This window comes from Acomys minous, assembly GCF_964271855.1.
Source record: "Acomys minous genome assembly, chromosome: 4".
Classification (NCBI taxonomy): Eukaryota; Metazoa; Chordata; class Mammalia; order Rodentia; family Muridae; genus Acomys; species Acomys minous.
Genome location: NC_140486.1, coordinates 29,792,883 through 29,814,472, shown reverse-complemented (window position 1 = coordinate 29,814,472; position 21,590 = coordinate 29,792,883). Strand labels below are relative to the sequence as shown.

Here is a 21,590-nt window from a genome sequence, read left to right as displayed (position 1 = left end):
AGTAACTCACATGGTTAAATTTAACATGATAATTAAAAGCAAAATCCAGGGTCCCAGCATGGTGACGAGGCATGCCTGGGGTCAACACTGGAGAAGTTGAAGCCAGCTTGGGCTACAGTGAAAGACTCTTTCAAATAAATAAAACCTCAAAACAAAATAAAAGTCATATTACCATTGGGGTAACAGACAAATATTAGGAAAGCAGGACATAGACACAGAGAAGAGGAATCTAGAAGCTCTGCTGAGGTAACTAAAGAATAAAGTGTTCTCTGTCCTTTTAAAGATGGCAGGAGTAAGTCTAAATTGTGTGGAACCATTAACGTTTACAAAAGCAAGAGGCAACAATATTTTAAGATTCCACAGGAAACAGGACGCTTTGAGATCCAGATCTTTCTAGATTTAAGAGAAGCCATCAGCACCCTTGAGTTAAAATGCCAGAGCCTGAGCAGTAGCTGCCCACCTGGGTGAGATTTTGGGCTCACTACCACACAGTGGTACATTAGTTTGCCCTCGATTGATTTCCTATTGCAGCTGTGACAAATGAGCACAAACTCAGTAAGTTAAAACAGCCCAATTGTATTATGTTTTAGTTCTGGAGGTCAAAAGTTCAAAACAAATGAATCTGGCCTATAGTCAAGGTGCCAACAGGCAATGGGGCTGTGTCAGTACTAGTAGTCCTAAAAACAGGATTCTTGGAACATTGCAGTTTCTATAGGGCAATTAAACATCTTGACTGAATACCTTTCTTACCTGCAGAGCCAGCAGTGTAGTGTATCAGTTATTTTTTTTTCTCAACACTGTGACCAAATATCTGACAAGGCTCCGGTTAGGAAAAGCAGGCTCCCAGTCCTGGCCGCTCTGAAGGCTCTACTTTCCCTGGTCCCCATCCAGAGCTCCCTAGCCTTTGCTCTGTCACCTTGTGAAGGGCAGCCGAGACATGTCTGCTGCTCCAGGACTGACCTACATCCCCTGCCTTCTGAACTGTGATGAACCGAAGCTCTCTGAAACTGCGAGCCAAGTAAGGCGGCCTCCTCATCCTCAGTTGTTTCTGCTGATGAGTCATCTCATCAATGATGTAAAAGTAACTCACACGGCAAAGTGTGGGACCTCGGCTGCCCAGGCGACATCTAGCTACTTGAACTCCTCCCTTCTTCCTACCACTGAGCAGCTCAGGAAGGTTTTGAATACATTCTCTCTGAAGTTGTGGTTATGTTAGGCTACCTAGAGCTGACAGTAGGCACAAAACATGGCGACATATGTACACCTCAAAGAAGGCTAGACAGATGAAACTTATACAGGCCTAAGACAATAGGGCTTAGGTTCCAGAAGAGGTGGAGATTGGAGCGGGCTCTCGAATGCTGAAAGGGCAAGTTTTCAGAGAAGAACTGTTTTGTTAGAAGAATTGTCCCAATAAAATATACCTCTGACGATCTCTGACTGGACACCATGTCAGGTCCCCACCCCCACCACCTCTCTTCCCCTCCCAACCTCTCCCTCAGAAAGGATCCTTTCTAGGCAGAAAGAATACCAGACAGAAAAGCTTATTTATGGGCACTGGCTCTTACACCAGCAATGTGAATTTCTTTTTAGAGACTAATTTCATTTACAAAATGAAGAGCTGGTTCTGTTGGTGATCTGTCTGAATAGTCACCAAGAAATGTGTGGAAGATTTACATCTCAGGATGCCATTGTTAGGCTTCCACACCAACCTGTGTTAGATTTGCGTCGTCAGCTGTGATATATTCTCATTGCTTTTCCACCCAACTTCCCAAGCTGACACCAAGGTTTCACTCCATCTTTCTGTGGCAGCGTCCTTAGGTCTTTTGGAGGACATATGATCTGAATCCAGCAAGCTTTAGGGACAAAGGGACTCACTCATGAAATCCAGGAAGTCTTGTTTCCATCTCAGGTGTGGTTCTCACTTCCTCAGCCCTGTGAAGCGCTCCCCTCCCTCCCTCCCTCCCTCCCTCCCTCCCTCCCTCCCTCTCTCTCTCTCTCTCTCTCTCTCTCTCTCTCTCTCTCTCTCTCTCTCTCTCTCTCTCCATCCCTCATGGGAAGAGACTCCCCTGCAGAGAACGGAAATGAATCCTTCAAGCACAAAAACAGAAACACAAAAGCAAAACAAAACAAACCCTCCAACCCTCTTGATTTACTCTGGATACCCTGGAGATAATTTAGCCAAGTATAAACTGTTGGGATGTTTCTGGGATGCAATCTAACCGAAGGAGGGCAGAGGCTGGGAGGGCCATGGCTACATTTAGTTAGCCAGCAACGTTCAGAAGCAGAGCCCTGTGGCACAGCCAGGGAGAGGCACCAAGAGCTCTCTGAAGTGCAGTCTTGTCAAAAGCTCAACCTACCATGCTTCACAGAGGTCAGCAGGAACCTGGCTGACCCGAATCATCTATGGATCTTCTTGAAAACACAGATTCGCAGGCATTCTGGGCCACTCACCAGAACAGAATTTCAAGGCTGAAGCCTGGTTTGATGACGTCCCAGGTGTCAGGTTTGGGAATCAGTTAAATAGCATCCAGAATCTAGCCAAATGATCTCAAGGGGGACTGGCAGGTCCTACTAGGTTAGCTCTCCTAACGATTACATGTCCATTTTTAAAGAGAATAAATTCAGAGATGTTACATTCAGAATTACAGAATCAGGACAGTATATTTTTATTGTTGAATTAATATGCAGCCCCAACACTCAAAAGAAAGGCAAGTAAATCTCTCTAAGTTCGAGGCCAGCCTGGCATACATAGAGTTCCAGGACAGCCAGGGTTGCATAGAAAGAGCCGTCTCAACACGAAACCAATAAAACAGGCAAAAAGAATTGATATGCCTTCCCAGTGGGAAACCACTCCACCACTTAGAGATTAACAAAGAAAAAACTCTTGAATAACAGCACGTGACTCCAGACTAATGCTCAGAAGGGAGCCAGCCCCCAACAGAAAATCCCATCAACTTACTTAGTTTCACAGCCCCAAGTTACACTTGAAGCAATTAAACATGTTTCACAGAGACAGAGATTGCAACATGGTTGTTGAGACAAATTCTATTATGGTGTAAAACTACTGTCATAGCTAATCCTAGATAGACAAGGCTGCTTTGACCAGCAGCTGCTGATGAGGGTCATGCTGCATGTCTGCCAGGGAGAATTGCACTCTTCCTGATAAGAGAACCCAGACTTGTCCCAGTGCTGCCCTGTGGAAGCATTTGTGTGTCTGTGAGCTGGGAATAGGCCTATGGGCAAGCTGTGAGCCCGTGCTGTTTCATTTTGCTATGGGAATAGAGCTTCATTGGTAGCAATCTTAGTGATCAGATCTTAATGGAAAGATATTCTCAGCAAACTAAACTTTGATTATGTTAGATGTACAGTATCTTTTCTGTAGTTTTAACAAGTCTGGCTAGTGTATTACACACCTTTGAGGGCTCCCTTTGCTAATTTCTACTAAATGTAACTCGGTTTCCTAAGCGTTTAGTATATTACACCAAATTATCACCCAAGTTTCTCCTATATCATCATTACTATTTTAAGGCAGTAGTTAAAACAAAGTGCCAGGGGAAGAAATCTAAGTACCATCTTTTAAATTTTATTTGACTTTTATTTCTTGAAATTAAAATCCATTACACAATTTCCCCTTCCTTTTCTTCCTCAAACTCCTCGCAAATGACCCCTTGCTCTCTCTCAAATTCATGGCCTCATTTTCTTCAATTGTTAATACACACACACACACACACTTATACATATTTACATATATTCCTAAATATATAAGTACAACCTAATCAGTCTGTGTAATGTCACTTGTGTGATTTCAGGGGTGACCGTTTGGTATTGGATAGCCATGCTCTGCTGAAAACCCCTGAGGAAGACTATTCCCCTCCTTGCTTTCAGTATTTCTTGGTTGTCTGACATTCTTTGTCAAGGGTTGGGGCCCCATTGGATGTCCCTCTTTTGTGTTAGCATGTTTATTGGTGTTGTCCTTATTCGGGTCATATTTAGGCAGCCATAGTGTTGAGACCTCATGCGTGTGGCTTCCCTGACATTCTAGGAGACACCATCTCAAAGCAGATTTCCTCTTCCTCCGATTCTTACAGTCTTTCTGCCCCCTCTTCCATGATGTTTCCTGAGCCTCCGGTGCAGGGGTTGTGGTGCAGAGCTATCAGTATATCAGTAGGGGTGGTCACCACACAATCATTTGTTCTTTGTAGTTTGATTTTCCGTAGCTTTCTGAAACAATATCCATCTGTTTCAAAAAGAATTTTTTTTGATGAGGGGTAAGAGCTGTACTTTCCTGTAGGTATAAGGATACATATTTAGGATGCCATTAGGAATTATGCTGGTTTAGTAAAGTGGAGGTTGTAAGCTCTCCTCAAAGACCCACAAACTCACTGGTTCTGCATAGATGACTAGGTTTCCAGTATTAGGCATGATTTCTTCCTTATTGAGCAGGCCTTAAGTCCAACTAGAGAGCCATTGGTTACCATCAAGATACGTACGTGTGCCACTATTGCACACTAAGGGTTGTTGGGCCATGATATGGTCATTGCTGAAGGTCATAGGCATCAGAAAACTAGGTAGGGCTACTGGCTTCTTTCCTCCACTGGAAGCTTGCACGGCATCTTCTGAGACCATGAATGCTATTCCTCAGGGAAGAGGCTCTCAGGTCAGATCCTTCAGATTCTGACGTCCATGTTTCCTCAGCAATGGGGATTATCTTCAGCCTCTGGGAAGCAAACAAGGCAACAGCAATAGTCTATAATGTTTTGGGAGTATTTTGGACTTCACTGACCAAAAACTCAAAAGGGGGCTTCTCATGTCTGACATTGAGGGGTTTTGTTAGGTCATCTATGGCTCTTGGGGAAAGCGTTGTCATCCCAGGTGGGGAAATTTTATTCAAACTACACATGTATATGTATGCACATAGATTTTTATATATTAGATGCAATTTTAGGTAAATCACTAATAGTCGGATTTTTGTGACTTTTCCAGGCATCCTTACTTTATTTTATTCCTTCTCTTTGTGGATTGACCTTCCTCCCTAATAAAATCTGTCTCTGCCCTGTTTTCCCCATTCCCCACTTCAGATCACTTGTCCTTGTCTAGTCTCCTCTCTGATACCATCTTAATGACATAACAAATGATGTCATTGGGCTAGTCCATTCCTATGGTGATTTTGTATTACATGTGCTGCTTTTTACCTGGTCAGAAGACCTACTATATTAGGGAGCAAGGCAGTGGAGGAGATGTATCCTCATGGAGCTTCCATCCTAGGGAGCAAGAGAGACTACAGCATGGTAAAAGTGCTCAGATGCTCCCTGTCATTTACATTAAAGCAGGAAGCTGAGATTTGAAGTATTCAGCAATGGGAGTTGAAATCATAGGTAAGATGTCCATGGAAAGCCTTACTGAGTGAAGGTAACTTTGTAGAGTGAAGACCTGAAGGAACTGAGGTAGCAAACCATGTACTTTATCAGGGCTACAATCAGGCAGAGGTGATGGCAAAAGCCAAGGCCCTATGGTAGGAAGATGCCCAATCTCTTAAGAGTAGAAATAAAGATAGTGGGGATGTAGGAGATTTAGTGCTGTGTTGAAACTGGAGAGGAACCCAGGTCACATGGTGTTTCTGTGAGCATTTGGGTTATTTAATCTTGTTGAGATAAAAAAAAAAAAAGTCACGGTAAGAGTAAGAAGGCCTCTTGGCATAGCTCATGCTTTTATATGAATGGAAGCTGTCTATATTGAAAACAGACCTGATAGCAGAAACAGGATGGATAAATGGGAATGGAATGTTTTCCCTCTATACACCGTGAGTGAGTGTTCACATAAATGATGCTTGTGGTGGGTAGTGATGCCACCACAGCTTAGAGAGTACATGAGGAAGAAGAAGGGAGTCTTCCGTTCCCTTGCTCCCCTTAATTGTCAGTGTCCTGCGGAGAGAAGCTAAGCACCACATGTGTGCAGCTAGCAAAGAAGAGAGCTTTCCCTAACTACTAACCAGGTCCTGAGAGCTTTCCTATCAGCTAGACCTCATTCTCTGGTCCTGGAGCCTCTTGCAGCGCTACAGTCAGGATGTGTGTGCCCTTCCAAAATTCTGCTGAAAGCTAAATCCCAAAGTGCTCCTGGACAGTGAGGCCTTTAGGAAGTGGACAGGTCATGAAGGTGAATGTAATCCCTGCAGTGTAGATGAAGCTTGCTGTCCCACCCACCCCTCAAGGCCAGCTAGAAGGTACGTTTCTGAGAAAAGGATCACTCCCAGGCACTGGCCTGGCTTGCAGCCTTAATTCTAGGGTTCTCCTGCTCAGGAACTATTCCAAGTGAGCACCTATTGAATACAAATTACCCAGCCTACAGTCTTTTGTTGTGGATGCCTGAGTCACATGGGCATCGCATCCACCTGGGACTCTGTTGAACACTAAAACAACTATCTCCGGCTTATTCGCTGGCCCCTGGTTTTCCGGCCTTCCATCCCCACAGTGCTCTCAGCCTCTCTCCTGAGGCTTCAGGTGAGATGGGTGAAACAGCTGCACACTCTGGGCTGGAGCATTCCGTTGTACTTGTTTTCTGAGGTGCTTGGGAAAACAGGTAGATTTTTTTTTTCTTTTTCTTTTTTCTTTTTCTTTTTTCTTTTTCTTTTTTTTTCTTTTTTTCTTTTCTTTTCTTTTTTTTTTTTTTTTTTTTTTTTTGAGGCAGAGTTTCTCTGTGTAGCCTTGGCTGTCCTGTACTTGCTCTGTAGACCATGCTGGCCTCCAACTCACAGACATCCACCTGCCTCTGCCTCCCTAAATGCTGAGATTACAGGCCACCATGCCTGGCTACAGGTAGATATTTTTAAGATCAGCCTTCTCTTTAGTCTGCAAATGTATCTGACATTTTCTTCTAAAATGCAATCTCATTGTATGGCTGGTCATCAAAAACTGATAACAAATATTACACTATATTTTAAGTGACCAAAGCTATCTATGAATCACAGTATGTCTAATTCTTGCCAAATCAGTTAACAAGTGCCAACTTTAAAAGTTTTCTAATTGTGCACAGCTTGGTAGAAGGAAATTGAAAATCCTCTGGAGTCACTTGTCTGGCACCATAGAGACTAGTCTTTGTGAGCAATGAAAACACGGAAGCAACAGGATGGAGTGAACTTCAAAACAATAGCAATCTGTGTGTTTGCCAGTAAAAGACAAGGAGAGGGAAGGAGAGAGAGAAAGAGAGAGAGAGAGAGAGAGAGAGAGAGAGAGAGAGAGAGAGGGAGAACCATTTCTTTCAGAGAGTTTTCATTCACAAATGATTATTAAGGAAAACTGGGAGATTTTTGTATCTTTCTTTTATTTTATTTTATTTTATTTATTTAAGTGGGAGAGGCATATCCTTACAGGTGTGCCAATTGAGAAACCCAAGTATGACAAGGAGTGAACCTGGACTCCCCGGTGGATGTTGACAAGCACACACAGCTTTCCAAACCAGCCCTAAGTGACTCAGAGTGATGGGCCTTTGTCCAGAGGAGGAGGCTGGCACCGTCTTGGAGGCTGAACAGTAATCCTGGGTGGCTCTTGGATGAGGTATTTAATCACCTCAACGCTGAGTCTTTCTTATTGAGTAAATACTTGGCAGCCTCAGCATCCGCTTAAAAAACAAAGAGAAAAAAATAAACTGTCACAGTGAGTACTCATTGAGGGTGTTTGTTCATGCTAATCCTGACTGTCCCTTAAGGCTTCGCTTAGGGCTGTCACTCTCATGCTCCATAGCAGAGCATGGCTACCAGAGCCAGCATCACACCATACCCCTGCTCTGTGTGCAGGGGCTCAATCACTAATTGCCAGAAAAAAAAAAAACATGACTTCCAGCTAAACATGACTGTAGAAGACATTCGTGTCCCAGCTGAAAACAAAGTATGCCACATTGTTGGAGGCATCTGATTCACTAGACAGTGGTTTTCAGCTCAGCCAGTGCTTGGGGAATGACAGCAGTAAAGGGACTTAAAGGGGACATTCCTCATTAGCAAGGGTGTTATAAAGCTATTCACCAGCCACCTCTTCCCCCATTCAGCATGGTACGAACTCACAAACAGATGTTTTCATCTTATAGGCCCTCTGATGTAATATTACACCTTCAGCAGTGGGTTTGCCCTGCTCCCATCTGAGACCGTCCATGACAGCTTTGTACCTGTGCGTTATCTCTATACGTTGGTGTTCACAGTAATGACAAGTTGCAGACTTTATTTACAGTTCAGTGGCTAATATATGAAAAGTGTGAGGGGACACCAGATTAGAGGGTCATTGCAGAGCTTTTCAGAATTCCTGTAGTGGCTACAAACAAAAGCAGGTGGCCCTCAAAATGCATTTCAACTCTCAGGTTCTAAGCTATCCCTTTAAATGCTGTTCCCTCTGGTATAATCTACTTGGGTACTATTGGTTATTTTTTATATAATTCTTTTTTATTTTAATTTATTATAATTTGTTCAGATTACATCCCGGTTGTTATCCCTTCACTTGTATCTTCCCATTCCCACCCTCCCTCCCTCTTCCACCCTATTCCAGTTCCCTAGATCTCTGAAGAAGGGGACCTCTTCCCTTAACATATGACCACAGCATATCAGGTCTCATGCGAGTAGCCTGCTTCTCCTTCCTCTGTGTGCCACTGGGCCTCCCCACCAAGGGGAAGTGATCAAATCAGGGGGCACCAGAGTTCATGTCAGAGGCAGTCCCTCACTCTTCCCACAACCGTTAGATCTGAACAGAGGGTCTAGGTTTACTGCATGCATTGTCCTTGGTTGGTGCAACAGTTTGTGTATCTTGTGGGGCACATTGTTAAGAGTGTGGTGACTATGAGGTTATGAATGAGAAGATGGAAATGTCCCAAGGCAGAGGTCACAGTTCTTCTAACTTTCGGTCCTTCCAGGCTGACACAGAAACGTGAGCAGTCAGGCCAGATGCATTCCTTCCACTGCTGTTGAAACTTCTGCTCATAAGTACCCATCTCAAGCCTGCATATCCATGCCTCTGCCCTCAAGGGACACAGAAAAATGATCTGTTGAGAGTGAGGGATCTCCCCCAAAACACCTGTGAGGGCTGAGTAGCTCTGTACAGTCTACACGTTACATGGCCACCTGGATCTCAGAGACTGCTTACCTGTAGGAAATGCCTGCCTGACACTACCCAGAAGGAATATAAGAGCTTCACAAACTCAAGCCACATGATATAAACTTCCCAGTAGCTACGCTCTTAAATTCAGAACATGTGGATAAAATAAATTTCAAAAGCATGCTTTATCCAGTGCAAGATATCCAAGTATTAACTACTTTAATAATGATAGACAACTAATTAATGACCTGCTTCACATTTTTCCAAATGTTCTGTGTTCCAAAATTAATCCCTATTTCAAATTTATTGCACATCTCAAACCAGAATTGCCACACCCAATTGCTTACTCATCATATGTGGTTACTGTAGCTGCTAGGTAAAAAGTAGGGTCCTGGTATGTCAGTAGCTAAGAAAAGCCCCCTGCTGTATGGGCAGCTTTATCTGCGCTAGAGGGCATATGCCTACTGCAGAGACAATAAAGCACACAACGCTTTTAACTGTAATATTTTCACTGTTCTTTAAAAATATATGTTTTAGTGTGTACATGCGTGTGTGTGTGTGTGTAAGTGCGCCTGCGCGTGTTTGTGTCTACCTGCCCATCTCTGTGAATTTATGTCACGTGTATGCCCATGATTGTGGAGGCCAGAAGAGGGTATCAGAGGTTATCACATCCCCTAGGAGATGGACTTTCAGGAGGTTTTTAGCCTCCAGACACAGGTGCAGACGAGTAGTGTGTTCTCTGGACCACTGAGTGTCTTCCCAGCTCTTTTTGTTGTTCTTAAGAGAGTTGAACGAGTCATTGTATCCTTCAACACCAGCATTAGGATTTCACATAATGAGAACTAAAATGTCCCAGACATCCTTAAAGTTTAGTAATTTGTAGTGATAGTTTCTGAGATCAGAGAATGGCTTGGTGTCTCTGCATCTCTGCATCACTTCTGTGACCTGCTGGATGCTGCACATTATGCCATAGGTGCTCAAGCTTCCATCCAAGGTCCTTCAGGGATGCGTTAGTGCCTGCTAACTTTTGTTCACTAGTGATTATTTTCCTGAACACACATACATGCACACGCACACACACACACACACACACACACACGCGCGCACACACAGAGAGAGAGAGAGAGAGAGAGAGAGAGAGAGAGAGAGAGAGAGAGAGGAGACAGAGACAGACAGACAGACAGACAGAGGCAGAAAGAGAGAGAATAGCAGGTATAGGTTTACAGCAGTTGTGTGTGTGTGTGTGTGTGTGTGTGTGTGTGTGTGTGTGTGTAGTAAGAGTCTCATTCTATCACTCTATATACCTCCCTAGCCTAGAACTCATGGCAATGTTCCTGTCTTATCCATTGAGTGCTAGATATACAGGCATAAATAATTATATCTGGCTTATATAGAAAGCCTGTTTATCCATGGATGGCAATAGTATATCAGATGCAGTCCTTGGCTTGGTCTTCACTGGGAATGGGAAAAACAATGGACTTTGGGTTATATCCACCATTGAAGCCATGTATCCAGATGCTATTGGCTCCGTTATGCCTAAACTGAATAGTGAGATTCATTTTCCAGGACTCCTGGGGCCAAGGACTCATCCCTCATCTCATTGTTGGACCCGCCTTTCCCTCCTTCAGTTCTCCATCCTCAGCGCACAGACTCACCAACGACCACGATACTGCATAAACTCTGACATCCTAGAGGACATTCAATTTTATTTTAAAATGCTGACTAGGTTCGAGACCTAAAAGAACTGAACCTCTATGACAAATCCCATGCAAGCAACTCCCTGACTGGGCTTGCATTATATTTCTGGCAACTCTGGAGCACCAAGGGAGGGGGTTGGGGGGGGGGAGAGAATTGGTCTTTCCATACCATACCCCCCCCCCAAAGGAACAAGGGCCAAGTTTTGCTGTTGTTTTTTACCTTAAAATCTAATTTTAAGCATAGTTTCCTTTATTGAAGCTCTTGAAAATGATTCTTTGGGGGAAATGAAAATATGAAACCTGGGAAGGCCGTTGTTTGGGGTTTGTATTTTCAAGGTCGGCTCCTTCCCACAGTTAATTGAAAGTTAAGCGCATGTATAAATAATAAAATAGAGATTTGGCAAGGACTTGACTTTTCTCCCTCTCCCGAGGCCTCCAAGTTCTTCTTTCATGAGCACCCTGAATCTTTCCCCTCGCGGGATCTAGATTCCGTTCTCAGCGTGTCTTAACCAGATGATGCAACATCTGGGCTGTCTTCCGAGAACGTGAGAAATGAAGCATTTTCGGCTTCGCTCTCTGAGTTCTGAGAAGGCCGATGGAAAATGACTTTCCTCTTTCGTTTGTTTGCTTTAGCAGCCAACTCCGTGGAGGTGCTCTATGGGGGTCTCCCACCGGTGGAAGAGGGGGACAGAAAGATTAGCCTGATCATGGAGCTGTCCACGCAACTTTCCCTTCAGACTGAGAAGATCACGCAGCTCGAAGAAGTCTTAGCAGAAAAGGAAAAGAAGATCGAGGAGCTAGAAGCTGAGCTAGGCTCCCAGCTTCCCCAAGAGGAAGAGAGACTTTCCGAAGACTTGCAAGAGTCCCCTGTTGTATGTGATGCTCCCGTTGTATGTGATGATGAAAAGAGTGTTCCTGTGGCCTCTAATAAGGAGACATAGATTTCCCATGTGACAATAATTAAAGTTTATTAGGTGTCATCAAGGTGGAGTCCAAAACCCAAATAATCTGTCAATGTCAAGCTTACAGGTTTGAGTACCCCCTACGGTGTTCATGTTTAGACGGGGAGCATTCAGAAGCAGACCCTGGAAGAGTCCCTCACTCACTCAGCAGTCACCTAGCCCCACACAAGCGGCAGAATCTTGTGTCTTTTGACATTCCTGGTTAACAGTGGGGGGGGGGGGGCACACAAAACTAGGCAGCTGGTGAAAGGACTTGGTACTGTCCTCTTACTAGATGTTTCCACACTGTGCAGGAAGCATAGTAAGTACCCCCTTTGGGCAGCGCTGTTGGGGAAATGAAAGCTGTGCTGGAGGGCCAGCTTCAAGTTGGGGAAGCTTAGTGCATGGGAGAGGAAAATCATTGCCAAGAGAGTAAATAGCCATGAGGACTGTCCTTTCATGTCCCCTAAAGTTTATTTCTTTATGGCATGAATTTTACGAGCATTAGCAAGGGTAGAAACAAAACAATGCTGAAGCAATTTAAAAAAAAAATGAATCAGAGCTGTGATCCTTTGGGGAAAGGTTCTGGACAGTATCTCTCTGAGAAAACACACAACATTGATTTTCACCCACCCCCACCCCACCCCTTAGGAGAAAGACTTAAGACAAAAGAAAAACACACTTCTATTAGGACGACCACATAGCAATAAGCACTGTAAAATAATGGCAGAGAAAATGGCTTCCTTGCCAAAGGGAAGCAACCCATGATTAATGGACTGCAAGAAATCCTGTCTCTCTCCTCTCCCACCCTTCCCACTCTTATGATCCATCTTTATCCAAAGGGCACTGAAGAGAAAGATCTCAGACCTTAACTCTCATAGTCAGTGAACCTCACGACAAGCAACGCTGGCTGACTTCTAAGTGCGGCTGTATTGCTACAACTCGATGCAATTCACCCAGGTCAACAAATAGGAATCATAATGTAATACTCCAAACACTCATTAGATGTCAGAAACACAGCAAATCTAAGAATCCGTTTTCATAAGTAAGGAGTCCATATACATACAAAAGAGCCTCCTTAGATAGGGTGATTTTAGAGACAGGAAGTGGCAGCGAGAACATGAGTGAGTCAGGGGCAGGGAGCCTGCCTCTCTGCCTGCCTGCTGTAGAGGAGGTCCTCTCATTTGCTGGTTGGTTTGAATGCATAGCCTTGGCCTCTGGGGTTGGACTGGAAATACACATTTTTAATGAGCCATAGATTTCCTGGTGAGCATAAGCCAAGAAGACAGCTTTAGGCAGGCTTCAAGCTCAGGTTTTATATGTTTACCCCCTGATCCATGGACAATTGCTCCTTGCAAGCTGATATGAGGTCAGCTCTGTTAAAAGAGTGCATAGTCGGATTCTGTGTCCTGACCACCAGCAAGACAGTTGGCAATCCAGAGTTCCTGTCCTTTCCTTCCCTCCCTCCCTTCCTCTTCCCTCTCATCTCTCCTTTTCCCCTTTTTTTCTCCTTTTCTTTATCTTTAAAGGAGCTAATGGAGCCTTTTATGGACATATGATAGCTTTGAGATTCTATATACTTATCAAAAGAAAAACACAAAATAATTTTTAAGGGTCTCACCAGTAATTAAGGTTTTCATGCTGAGTTATGATCCTCCTATATTTAGACATAACCTCAACTTCATATAGTGTGTGTGTGTGTGTGTGTGTGTGTGTGTGTGTGTGTGTGTGTTGTTTAATGTCAGAGATGAGACTAATGAGTACAGACTCCAAAAAGCAGCTGACAGCACTTCTCTGCCTTTTCTGAGCTGCCTACATCAGCCCTACAGAATCCACATCCCTTCTTCTGGTACCCTGTCATCACCCTAAGTGGCATGATCACCTTCGGTTTAGCTTCATGACCCTTAACACCAGCTTTGGATACCAGCTGTGGCACTAATGTTCTGCCCATTGCCCCTGATGTAACAATGATGCTGAGTGCTGGCATCTCCTCACTGTGTTCATGAGAAAAATCTTTAAATCTTCACCTTTTGGAGAGAGTGGAACATTCCCCCAGACAAGCCAAATCTTCTCATTTTGATTTACTACGTTAATGTGCTAAGGGAGCTTCCAGCTCTTTATTTTATGAAAGATTGCCTTAAGCCCCTGAGGCACTGAGGGTGATGAGGAAGGAGGGGAGAATGAGGCGGAAAATGCCATCGTACCCCATGTGGGCCCATGTTAGCTTCTACATCAACTTCCTGGTTAGTGCCTGAGCTAGCTCAGCATGAGAGTAGCCACACGGAGGAGGTGCAGACCTGCAATAAACAATTAACTGAGCCTGTGTCCCCTCTACATATCTACACTCAAGCCCTTGGAGAGAGAAGCCAAGGGTCACTGTACTCTGAAAGGCCATCTTTATAAGAAGTTGATCTTGATTCAGGTCTGGGTCACCTTCAAATCTGAAGGTGGGAAGGGATTTGATCTAAACATAAATAGCCTAATTTGTGCTGGAGACATTTTGGTGACAAGAATTCTCTCAATGCCCAGGATTTATGGAGCAAGGGAGATATTGGCCTTCAAGCACTTTATAAGTGGGAAAAAAAATCACACCCTCAGAAGAATTCCTGGAAGCCCAAAAGCTAGCTCTCCTCAAGTTTGAAGCAGTTGAAAAATATAAGCAATAACAAACAAAAAGATGTTGCCCAAAACAAGGTAGAAAGCTGAGACCAGTGCCCAAGGGTGTCCTCTGACCTCTACGTGCATGCTAGGACACAAACATGCCCAAAATCACACAGAGGAGTATACACATAGATGCACACTTTATACACATACATACACACAGAGAGAGAGACACACACATGCAGATAACCATTAAAATAACAAAACCCAGCAAATAAAAAAACCTAATAATTAATTGAAGCCATTTTCTAATACTCTAAAATCATTTCTAGAAATTTATAGCTTTTATTATACCTTTTCACTAATTGTGAGTTTTTCCCCCTAGAAAGTTAAATTGAATATGGAGATATATAGTTAATTTGAGTAGATGTTGGAATTAGCAATCATTTCATTTCATTATTTTATTCAAATCCTCCCAAATATGTTTATAGCAAGATGAAATTGCTTTATTGTACTAGACTTTGAAAATGAACATAAGTCAAGTCATTGGCCCAGAAATACAAATGAGAATTCAGCTCAATTTAAGACAACCTGTCTAAATGCATTTCTAGGAAATAATGAATTCAACCAAATTCCAATTATTTGCTATAATCTGCTACACTGTGCCTTCTCCCAAATCCAATTATTTTCTTCTACATTACGCTAATGTAAAGAAATGTTTGGTTTAGCAAAATGAATAGAGAAGTGTTGGTAGAGTCTGTGAGCCTACGTCAAAGTAGTATTTACTTAGCAATTAACAAGTCTAAGGACAAAAGGATGAAACCATCCTCAAAAGTATTTTATTTTATTCATGTCAGGAGCAGATGGAGTTCTGAGTAAGTGTGTGTTGTTGACACAAGCACAACCATGTCAAGGACCTGAATGCCTCAGACCCATGGGAATGGCAAGTCTTTCCCCAGGTCAGAAGAACAGCTAGGCCTGACCCTGGTCCCTGGTCCCTGGTCCAAGCAGTGCAAGAGGGAGTGGCTAACCAAGCTTCCTCCTCCAGCTTCACTGAGGCTGTCCCTCTGCAGAGACCCCCTACCGATTGGTTAACCTGCTTCCAACTTCAGCAGTTCCTAATGAGCATGCTGAGATTTGGGCTGCTGGTGCCTATCTCTCAGAATCTGTCATTTTCTTCATTCCCTCTCGCCCCAGGAAGGTCAATCCCAAAGCCTTGCAGGTCCCAGCAACTTTATTATTTTCTTTTTATTCTATGTATATAGATGTTTTGCCTGCATGTATGTCTATGTACCATGTGTGTGCCTACTGCCCACAAAGGCCAGAAGAGGGCATCAGATCCCCTAGAAGTGGAATTACAGACAGCTATGAACCATCACCAGGGTCCTGAGAATCAAACTAGGGTCCTCTGGAAAAACAGTCAGTGCTCTTAACCACTGAGCTATTTCTTCAGCGCCCCACCAAGTAATTGAAGAAACTGTTTAAAGATTTATTTTTATCTTTAATTATATATAGTGTGTGTGGTCTGGGGGGGGGGGTCTAAGTGAAGATGACTCCAGAGTCTAAAAGAAGGTGTCAGATGCCGTGGACCTGGAGTTCGAGAAGGCTGTAAGATGCCTGATGTGCATGCTAGCAACAGAAACAGAGGTCCTCTAGAAGAACAGTGTGTATTCTTAAACACTGAACCATCTCTCCAGTCCTTAAATTTTGTTTTTGTTTTTTGGGGTTTTTATTTGGGGGGGGGGACTTGGAAAACCAATTTTTGAGATTCAGAAGGTCCAATCAAACTGATTTGGGATTTGAAAACACAACTGGGGCACAGCTCAGTGTGTGTTTGGCATGTATGAGTCCCTTCCCATAGGAAGAGAGTGGGGCAGAGAGGAAGGGAGGAGAACTGGTCAAAACTATAAAGAATAATTTTTACAACAAAATTTTTTGTTAAGATTTCCCAGGGAGAGCATTCCTGTTTATTGAGAAGAATCAAGTTCAAGTAGGAAATGATCCTTCTAAAATAAAGGAATGTGTGTGCTGGAACAAAGTTCACAGCAAAACCAGGGCTAGTCACAAAGTTTCCCACACCTAATGAAATTATGGTTTTATGGTAAAACGAAACAAAACAAAACAAAAACAGCTCTTCTTCCGGATTCCCAGGGAAAACGTTTCCAAGGCCGGATACTCACTACGTGTTTAGTAGCCTGGGCCTTTGGAGGGAGAGCCTGGGCTGTCTGACCATCTTCGTTTAGAACACTTACATGTGTCTTTTGTTTGATCAGCTGGTTGCTACTTGTTTGTTTGTTTATTTAGCAAGGAGTGACCCCTTAGCATCCAAACCCAATAAGACTGACTTCTGCTCTCGAATGGAAAACCACAGAGCATGTGGCCTGATAACATTTTTTTTTTATTGATAGAGTTGCTATGTAGCTCAAGCTGGCTCCCAGTTTGTGATTCTCTTGACTCAGCCTCCCTACTGGATTACAGAGTCCTTCTGCGGCCAGCTTTTTTTTTCCCCAGTGAATGATGCTATCCCAACAGTGACCAATGATGGCAGCCTAGTGAGCCAGCTTAGCCCTAGCTATTTTCTCTGTGTGGGCTGGGCTAGCAAATTACAACTCCAACTCCAAAAAAGCTGATGCTACCTCACCTTATAATGGCATGTTATAAAATGGGATGCCTCAATACCTAGTTGCTGCTGATGAAGAAAAGAAACCAAATAGACAAACAAAAAACAAGAAAACAAGTTAACAATAGCAGAAACTCATGATCTTGTTAGGGACATGCACTGAGAAGAATGAACTATGACTATAAAAGTATAACTAATATTTTCATGATATTTCCCAGTTAATTGAAACAATTTCAAATTGAATTATTTTGTTTTACTTTTAAAAATATGGTTTCAGTTAGATTTAAAAAAGAAAAAAGAAAAAGAAAAACCACCAAACTTATTACTATAAAATGCCAGGACCAAGATATACATCTCCAGGCAAGTACACTTTTCACCACCCGCCACCCCTGTGCGGTTCTATAACAAAGATCTTCCTTGTCTCTCTGCTTTCACAAATTAATCTCTATTCCTCTTTTAGGAAAAGAATTTTCCATGGGTACCTCCTTTACCAAACTTGATCCACAACAATGGTTTAAAGACAAAAGCTGCCCACATTCAGTTGATCAACTAGTTTGGTTCAGTGTGAACTATGCTTTGGGGCTGCAGAGTTAGCTAGGTGGTAGAGTGCCTGCCTAGGATGAGTGAAAGACCCTAGGCTCAATGGACCCTAACACAAGGAAAGAGAATGGAAAGGAGAGAGGATGGGAGGGAGAGAAGAATTGGTTTCTGTTTATCCATTGGGCTTTGCTTTGTCTAGAATAAATATTCCTGTAAAGAGTACAGGCTGCACTCTACAGTTTACACAGGGTCCCACAACTCCGGATTGTCTTGGCTGGGCCTGCTTAAGACAGTTAGTTGTCTTACCTGCTTGGCTCTGTCACATCCTGATGAAATACAGTTTGTATAGTATGTTGTAAAGTGGTACTACCATAAATTTCAGTGTCTTGGACTGGAGAGATGGCTCAAAGTTTAAGAGCACTGACTATTCTTCCAGAGGTCCTGAGTTCAATTCCCAGGAACCACATGGTGGCTTACAACCATCTATAATGTGATCTGATGCCCTGTCCTGGTGTGCACGTAAGCAGAACAATGGATATATAATAATAAGTAAATAAATCTTTTTAAAATATCAGTATCTTGAGCTTTTGACTTATGATTAAGATATAAACATATAAGTTCAATATATATTCAAAATGAGTAGATTACACATCAGACTCAACGCACATGTCAAACTTAGAGAAAGCACACATTCAAACTATCCCTGACTAAGAGCCCATTGTGTCTTTCTCATCAACATTTTTGAATGTTGGTGTTTACGGGGTGAAATTCTGTGAATGCCATTTGCCCCACACTACAAGCACAGGTAAGTAGGTGAGTGATCATTACCAGACCCAGCATTTCCTGAAGGCAGGAAGAAGCCTCCCTCACTCCCAGACCTCCACTCTTGTTTCCACAAGCGTCAGTGGAGGGATTACCATGACAACTGCGCGTCTAGCTGTTTTTACCTTCAACCTGGATGAAAATGGAAGCTTCTTCATGCGGTGTATGAGAAAGAAAAGGAATACGTTTGCCTCCACTTGTCCTGATGAGTTAACGTATCTCCCAATTAGGACAGTAAAACTGACAAACCACAGCCAAGGACCAAACCTGGGTGCTTCCGGACTTTGCGAGGACTGAGTAGTTTAGAATTGTTCCTTATGTTCTAAATGCTCTTATTCTAAAGAGAGCAGTGCACATGACACAGCTACATGAAATTCAACACTGACTGTCTACGGATCATACTATTGCAATACACCCATTCTCATTTGATTAGACAATAAGCAAATCTAAATGACTTGCTATTTGGCAGGAAAAGCTTGCTGATCCCTGATGTAGAGCAATGAGATGAATTGCTCAGTTAAATGAACCATGTGTTCAGAAGCAGGCCTGAGGCTTACTTTCTTATGGGTATACCTTATATACTCAGCACACAAACCTTCCTATACATATTTATTGTCAGCAAGCATCATAAGAAAAATATGTTAACCAGGGGTCCCAAACCTTACTGAACTTTGGCTAAAAAATAAGTAAATAAATATCAATAAATAAGCATAGCCATTGTTTATGATTCTGTATCAAAACCAAAAACTTCCCTTCTAGATCATTGGTACATCTGTCTTTCTGTATGTATCCCATTCTATTCCCACATTAAGAAAATTAAAGTGAAAGAACATGCCTCTGAGAGGAACATGAGGGGTGCATTTCCACCAGCCGTTTCTGTATCTTGTCATGGCTGTAGGATATGGAAGGAGCTGAAAAGGACCAGCTTCATGGGATAGCATACAGGGGACATTCTGAAGCCCTAGACATCAGACCCTGCTGAAGTTCCATACACTGGTGTGGCTTGGATGTGGCCAGCAGCAGGCCTTACAGGACCACAGTGTCTGGGAGGACAGAGCTCTGAGCTTCATCGCATGACAGAGGTGTTCAGTACCAAGAACCCTGGTAGGAGACCAGGCAGTAGAAGACCCTAGATGACCGGCTGGCGTTCCTGCCACCATGGTAGAACTGAAGCTCAACATCAATACTCAAAAACCTTAAAAGTAAAGATAAGAATAAACAAATAAAAGGAGTCCATACAGACTTGACTTTTCTCACTGAATTCACATGAGCCACACTATTAAAACTCTCCTGTTCAAAACGCAGCTAGAAAAGACACCATGCCTTTACCTACACAGACTTCCAGAGTTCTGCTCCACGAGAGGTTTATAGGAACCTAGTGAGACATTTTCATATTTTATTGTATAAATCCATTATATTAGTGAGTCTCGACCTCCCCCAACCATTCTCAATTTGAGCCCAGCAGCTTAGAGAACGGCCATCACCTTTTACCATGTTGTGAGTGTGCACCTTCCTGTATAATTTCCTGAAACATAGCCAGCTGGGTTAGTGTATTAACAAAAGTTTATCAAATGCTTGAGAGTAACTACAATAGGGTAAAAAAAAAAAAAGTTACACAGTTGGTTCAAATTATCTATGGGGCAACACACTAAAGTCTTAAACTCTTACTTTCTTATTCTATGTAGGAAATACATTCAAAGAAATATTCAAAACAATATTTGGCCAGATACCTGGGTATCATGGTCTAGTCATGTTGACATGGCTAAATATAAAATTAGCTACTATAAAACATAGACTGCTTTACATTCATTTTATAGATCTAATGTTGCCTCAACATCTAAAACAGCTGTGGAGGCTGGGCGTAGTGGTGCACACTTGTAACCTCAGCACTTTGGAGGCTGACACAGAAGATCTGGAGTTATAGGCAGGGCTTGGCCATATAGCAAGGCCAAGGCCCACCTGAGCTTCATAGTGACATCCTTTCCCCACCCTCCCACGCCACCCCCACCGCCAAAATTCAATCGATGCAATGCATCATACTAACAAACTAAAGGTGAAAACTCAAATAGCCTTATCAGATTATGCAGAGAAAAGTAAACTGTGGCAAAACCCTAAATACTTTCGCAATTAAAAACTAATTAAGTCAGGCCTAACTTACTTTCCTTTGTTGTTGTTTGTTTTTTGTTTTTTGTTTTTCGAGACAGGGTTTCTCTGTGTAGCCTTGGCTGTCCTGGACTCACTTGTAGACCAGGCTGGCCTTGAACTCACAAAGATCCACCTGCCTCTGCCTCCCCAATGCTGGGATTAAAGGTGTGAGCCACCATGCCCAGCTCCTAACTTACTTTCTTATTAAGAATTTGCTCTCGGGCTGGAGGCGTACTTCAGGAACGGGGCACGTGCCGAGAGTTCGCAGAACCTCTGCTTGATCCCTGGAGCTGCCAAATGAAGAAAAATCTTACCTACTGGAACTTATTGTAACACAGTGGATGGTGACGGATGGAGCAACTTTCTCACTGCGATTGGGAACAAGGCGGACTGTGCAGCTTCAACGATGTTCTTCAGCGGAGTGCTGGAAGGCACAGTCAAGCGCAAGGAGGCAACCAGAGGAAGTCCGAGCATAAAGATTAGAAAGTGAGAAACAAAACTCCCCCGTCTGACAGTTTGCCAAAAAGCTCCCTGGGAGTACTAAGTGAATTCAACTGTTACATATAGTAGCAATTAATCCGTATTGAGGAAAAGGTGTTGCATCATTTATCATTACAGTCATGTTTTTTAATCAAGCATTCTGGGGTGTAAATCTAACAAAGCATGTTCGGAGCCTGTATGCTGAAAGCTTGAGACTGCAAATAAAAGAAAGAGCCAATAAAGAGAGCGGCATGCTATGTTGGTGGGTCAGAAAAGGCAACACAAAGAACCTATCAGTTCTCTCAAACTAATGCACAGTTTCATTACTATTATGATAAAATTCCAGCAAAACATTTAAAATACATTTAAATCACCACCCTAAATTGATGTGTAAAGGCAGAGTAACTGGAATACACAGAAGCGTGGAAATATTTCAATTAAGAATTGCCAAGACCTTTCCAAAATAAGTGGTAAGCACCAAATTACACATTCTCAAAGAATAAGACCAAAACAAAGGCAAAGGAACCCTATGTGGTTATTCATATTATATTCAATCTTTAAAAAAAAATAGACACAAAAGGAAATTCTTGAATGAATACAAAAGATAAAACACCATATCTATAGAGGAACAAAGACACAAATTACATTGTATTTCTCATCAGAAACAATTCAA

General features: G+C 42.8%; 1 protein-coding gene and 1 long non-coding RNA gene across 4 annotated transcripts in view; one reads left to right on the top strand and one right to left on the bottom strand.

The window, feature by feature from the left end:
* Nucleotides 1-11,763, top strand: part of CCDC192 (coiled-coil domain containing 192) — a 191,904-nt gene extending 180,141 nt beyond the window's left edge. The window contains exon 7 of one of the 3 annotated variants that reach the window (XM_084780546.1): nucleotides 11,405-11,763. In XM_084780546.1, coding sequence (XP_084636672.1) covers nucleotides 11,405-11,709 — 305 coding nt within the window. In that variant the 3' untranslated portion in view covers nucleotides 11,710-11,763. Of the gene's footprint in view, nucleotides 1-11,401 lie in introns of all 3 variants that reach the window. The other 2 variants (XM_084780545.1, XM_084780547.1) reach the window with 2 other exon arrangements.
* LOC311596764 overlaps nucleotides 1-20,830 on the bottom strand; it is a 98,827-nt gene extending 77,997 nt beyond the window's left edge. Inside the window, exon 1 of the long non-coding RNA XR_014778967.1 lies at nucleotides 20,752-20,830. This is a non-coding gene — a long non-coding RNA (uncharacterized lncRNA). The remainder of the gene's footprint in view (nucleotides 1-20,751) is intronic.
* Between the last annotated feature and the right edge of the window lie 760 nt (nucleotides 20,831-21,590).